General features: G+C 40.2%; 1 protein-coding gene across 1 annotated transcript in view; it reads right to left on the bottom strand.

Moving 5' to 3' along the window:
* Positions 1 to 5,496, bottom strand: part of cpne5b (copine Vb) — a 181,320-nt gene that overhangs the window by 40,762 nt on the left and 135,062 nt on the right. Inside the window, 2 exon segments of the mRNA XM_037679172.1 lie at positions 2,582 to 2,686; positions 4,989 to 5,092. Coding sequence (XP_037535100.1) covers positions 2,582 to 2,686; positions 4,989 to 5,092 — 209 coding nt within the window.

Here is a 5,496-nt window from a genome sequence, read left to right as displayed (position 1 = left end):
AGTGGGACATGCCTGGAAAATCTCTAAATGGAGGCATGCAGGAGGCATCCTGATCAGATGCCTGAACCACCTCAACTGGCTCCCTTTGATGCGGAGCAGCAGTGGCTCTACTCTGAGCTCCCCCTGGATGATGGAGCTCCTCACCTCATCTCTAAGACTAAGCCCAGCCACCCTGCAAAGGAAGCACATTTCGGCTGCTTGTGTCCAGGATCTCGTTCTTTGGTCTTGATGCAAACCTCATGTCCGTAGGTGAGGGTTGGAACATAGATAGACCAGTCAATCGAGAGCTTTGCCTTTCAACTCAGTTATCTCTTCACCACAACAGACTGAAGCAACGTTCCCATTACTGAGTATGAGGCTCCAGTTCATCAATCCTCCTCCTTCTCCATCCTACCATCACTTGTGAACAAGACGCCCAGATACTTGAACTCCTCCATCTGAGGCAAGCTCCTCCCCCAACCAGGAGGGGGAATTCCACCCATTTATGGTTGAGAACCATGTCCTCAGCCAAGTTGTCATGCCATGCCTGGTTTTACCTAAGTTTTAGAATTACTTCTTGAGGCAGTCCTATAAATTCATAAGCAAACCCATCAGTAGCACAGTCCCTGTTTGGGATCTATCTCAGCTGTCTTTGCACACTCACATATTCTCAGCAGTCTTAGTAATTAAGACTTGGCTGTGTACAAACAAGACACATTTGGGAGAGAAAGAGAGGGTAGGAGAGTAAGAGTCAGAAAAATGAATATTCTTTATGAAATGTTTGCCCTCCACAAAGACAATCTGACTGTCACCCCAGCCTTTCCCTCAAGTTCTTTCATGATTTATCATGTTTTCTTCAAATCAGTGCTTTTTTTAATTTAAAATGCACAGATACGCTTCATTCTCTTTGAGTCAACAAGTTTGCATTAATTATGTGCCAGCTGGAAAAAGCAAACCACAATTACTTTGAAAAGTAATGTATTTCTGGTTAGGGACATTGTAAAATCAACAACATAGAAGTACACATAAAAACTAACAAAGTCTGAAGGTTTGCCGGGATATATGATTTTGGTACTACATGCTAATACACCACAGCAGGATGAAGACCACAATACAACAGAAGCATTAACCCCATGTAGAAGGAGTTGGCAAGAATACAAGATCAATGCAGCACAAAGATCTGTCAGTCAGCTCTCAGTGTCACAAACAAATTTAACAAAGATTGAAATTCCAAGGAAATACTACAACTTGTACTTACCTGAGGCTCGAAAGACTGTCAAACAAAGCCTCACAGCCCTGGCTACCTGCCTGAATAGGCACACTAGAGATACAGTACCTAGGCCAGGAGAATAAGTAGAGTGTTCTCTACTGCACTAATCAGTATATATTCTCAGTGTCAGGTGAATTACACAAGAGCAGAAGGCTGACATTAAATAATAGAGAAGCATAAGAAGGAGGCATCAAATCACACAATTAGAACAAGATTAGTCGTCTCCCTGAACAAGAACCAGTTTACATCACAATGAGCAATGTGAAGCGTTGGATTGCACCAGACTCCAACATCATCCATTCCAACAGGCAAAAAAAACAACAACATAATGCTTTCCATGAATGTCTAGAAGCACAGATCAACCATCTGCACCCATAGAACTCAACCCAGGGCAGGGCAGTCTTGATTATGAATGATCTTTGGAATTGTAAAATTTCATCCAACTACCATCCAAAACCCTGAATCTGCTCAAGTGCAGATGAAAATTGTTGGACTACAGTGCTGCAAGACGTCAACTGTTACATCAAGAAGGTACAGTGTAGGAGAAGCTTACGTCATGGGCTACTAGAAAATGTTGATGTTGTGGAAAGTTAAAGAGCATTCAGAGTTGTGACCACCAAACTGTGAGGAAGGCTTAAGTAGATTTTAGAAACAACCTTCGAGTTCTCTGCCTAGGAGAGTGCAGTCTTTGAAACAACTAAGATACTGCAAATACAATTCAAGCTCCCAGACCTTTGGTGAAAGCCCAAACCTGAAGTGAAGGGCAACTGCCCACATGCAGGGGACAATGAATTCAAATGTATACATGCACACGCACTACTGTATGTGTGTGTACAGTTACTATCAATTATCAGTTTACCTTGTTTTTGTCAATGATAAAGTAACAAGGGGCAATGGGATAAGAAAGTCCAAATGGTCTTGGAAGATGATAATTTATCATTCATCAGTTGAAAATAAAATCATATGTCGTTTGGTGATAGAACGGCATTAGAAACAATAGCAGACTTTACACAGTGCCATGTTGAGCTGGTGCTGATTCTTGCTGGTTATGCTCACCTTGAGCATATTAATGGTGCTATAGTACTTAGTGCACACTTTGTTGGTCACAGTGGCACTAATAAGAGCCATGAAGGCAGTTCAAGAATTGAGCCCACAAAAATCAGTAACACATTTCATTAGGTGCAACATTATTGACTATTCATTGAGCAAGTATTGCTTTGTCTTTTAAATCATGATGAAATACCAGCGATAAGTGAGCCAAGTCTAACAATGACTGGACAAAGAGTAGCTGGAGTGATGAGAAGGTGCAGACAGAGGAAGGTTGTGTTGTACCTGTCGTAGTCTCCATTACACAGTGCTCGCACTGGGATAGTAAAAGGCTGCCACACTGGATTTAATGTATTCTTCACCACCTCTGTTTTATGGCAGATAGTAAACCTAGAGGCAGAGGAGGATGGACATTAGAAAACAAACTGTACAATGATAAGTAGAGAAAGACAACTGATCATTTGTTACTTACATAATCAAAAGAGAATGGCAGTAATCATGCAAATGAGGGGAGTAGTATGTAACTGAAAAGATGAAGGGAACTGGGTAAAGGCAAATCCCACCACCATATTTTCTTGCAACAGGAAAAATGCTTTAAATAGGACTTTTTTTTTTAATTGGCTCTATCTCTGGGCCTATAGACTAATTTAAAATTATATTCTTGCTTTTAAATCCTTTCCCTGGTTGACAAGTGTAACACTATCCTGGAAATGGACTTCTCAGATATGTAAAAGGCTTTGCAGAGCAAAAATCACCTAAATATCCTATCCAAAAAGCAACAGAATGTGTCACAGTTTTGTGATGTCTTACTCAAAAGCTTGGTTTAGGTTGTTTGTGCTCCACCGAATGCCCCCAGCTTTTTAACACCCTCTGACTCCTTTACCCATTCAAGCCTCTAATTTGTAACACCCCACAGGCACCAACAGCAGATACTTGTAAAAGGACTGGGGGATCCATTTTCGTGCTATTATGCACAATACAAAAAAAAAACATCTAAAAAAAGCTTGAAGACATCTTTTACCACATACTCTGCCACAACTGCAGGGTCATATGACAGGCTGAAGAGCACCCTGGGAAAAGAGCTCCTCCTGTGAGTAGATTGAAGAACGTGATGCATTTCAATGGAAATTGCCTCTACAAATGACCGTTTTCTTCCCATTAAGGGAAAATGTGCATGCAGTGTTTTGTTATTCCTTTTCCTATACGTTTTACATTAATTGCTCCTCTTCTTGTGTTTTTCTTTCCTGGCATCATTTATAAGTAAGACAGAGCCATGGGAATTGTGGTTGTGCTGTCCAAAAGATACATGCACTGTTTCACAGCCTCCAAGAAGGTGCACGCCTCTGTAACAATGGCATCTTTTCCACTCATTTCATCTATATTGTTATTATGACAGCGATTTCTTTCAGCTCTTTCTGTTTTAAAGATTTCTATATGTATATCAGATTTTTTTTTTTCATTTTGTATTCTTACCTAAGGTTTGAGGAGTGCAAATAATAAAAGCTACAACTTTATTTTAAAGTGTTGCTACTGTTTGTAGTTTCTCCAATGTAAAATAATTCAATTCAAATTCAAAAATACTTTATTAATCCCAAAGGGAAATTAATTGTTATTGTAGCTCATCCTAGTTTCATTGAAGTTGTTCTAGATGCTGATGTCTGTGTAGCAGTCCGCCCCACAGCAGATCCGAAGAAACTGGCTGCAGATGCCAATCCATCCATGCAGACCCAGCAGACCTTTCAGTCCTCCTGGGTAGCAGAACTGCCTGAATGCTGGGCAGAACTCCTCCCCAAGCAATGGCTATTCCTCCTAGCAGCCTGCCGAGCTCCTTGTCGCCTTGTCAGACGAAACTGCAGGTGCCGGGGGATGAGCTCGGTCTTCCCACTGTCACAAGCCACATTTTCCACCACCTACAAGATCTCAGCGGTCAGGCACTCAAGCAATACCTACAGGGAGACGGAAATGCATCCACAGCACCTCCTTTTCAACTCATTTGGGATTTGGGGCTGTAGTTGAGGTATTATTTGAGCTTTGAGATGTTAATCAGCAGCTTCCAGTTGTACAAAACCACCTTGTTGTCATGGTTATGCATCAAAACAAATGTTCAAAAGTTTAAAAGTTTAAAATAATTACTCCTAAATAATTTTTTTTCCAGGGTGTCCCCAGCCTCTCGCACAGTGATAGCTGGACATGGGCACCAGTGACCCCTGCAACCCGAAAAGGAAGAAGTGGGTAAAGATAATGGATGGATGGATGGATGGATGGATGGATGGATGGATGGATGGATGAATATTAAGTAACAATTTACTGTATTTTCAAGTGAAAAGATAAAAAAGAGAAAAATTAATAGACATCTATAAGTCTAACTGTAAATGTTGACCAAATATTTGCATTTAGACATTACATCAAGAACACTGCAAGGAATAAAATTAAAATACTGTATAGTGAGACTCAAACTCACAATCTTTGCTTTACAAGCACCTCTCATAACCTACTGAGCCAAACTGCCACATAACTGCAGTTTGCACTTCCACACCACAAAGCCTAAACGTTCTTACATGTTTACACCAAGAATTAACTTTTTCAAAGCCTTGAAGTCCTTGTTGGTGCTCTCTGGAATTTTGGCAGGGTTTTATCAAATAAAGATATGCATTTTTTTAAACAAACTAACAAAATCACATGAACCACTTACGTTCCATCCTCGTTGCTTCTGTAGAAAACCATGAAAGGGTCAGACTTGCCAAAAAAGTCCTTTTTGTCCAGCTTGTTGGCACAGAACTGCATAGTGGCACTGTCCTGCAAGTATGCAATAAACAAACAAACAAACAAATAAATAAATATGATACAAAAAAGAGATATTTTGCTTTGATATTTCTATATCATATTATGTTGATCTATCGTCATTCTTCTCTACTCCTCTCTTGTGTTCACTGCTTGTTTTGGGACAAAACATTTTAATGGTACTTAAAACTGTACGGTTGAAATCCACACTGAGAAGTATTTTCAATACTGACTCAGTTTCAATTTTGTGAATTGAGCAACTGGTTGATTTCCCTGCACAATCCAACTCTCACTCCAAACTACTGCCATTTAATTTTGGTCAGGCAGATAGTGGCCAGTTTGATTTTTGACTAGGTATTTCAGGTTTATAAAACAACATATTCTCAAAAACATCATACCAGTGTGACCCACCCCCACCC

This window comes from Nematolebias whitei, chromosome 7 (genome assembly GCF_014905685.2).
Source record: "Nematolebias whitei isolate Nwh7 chromosome 7, NemWhi1, whole genome shotgun sequence".
Lineage (NCBI taxonomy): Eukaryota > Metazoa > Chordata > Actinopteri > Cyprinodontiformes > Rivulidae > Nematolebias > Nematolebias whitei.
This window is presented reverse-complemented; position numbering and strand designations above follow the sequence as displayed.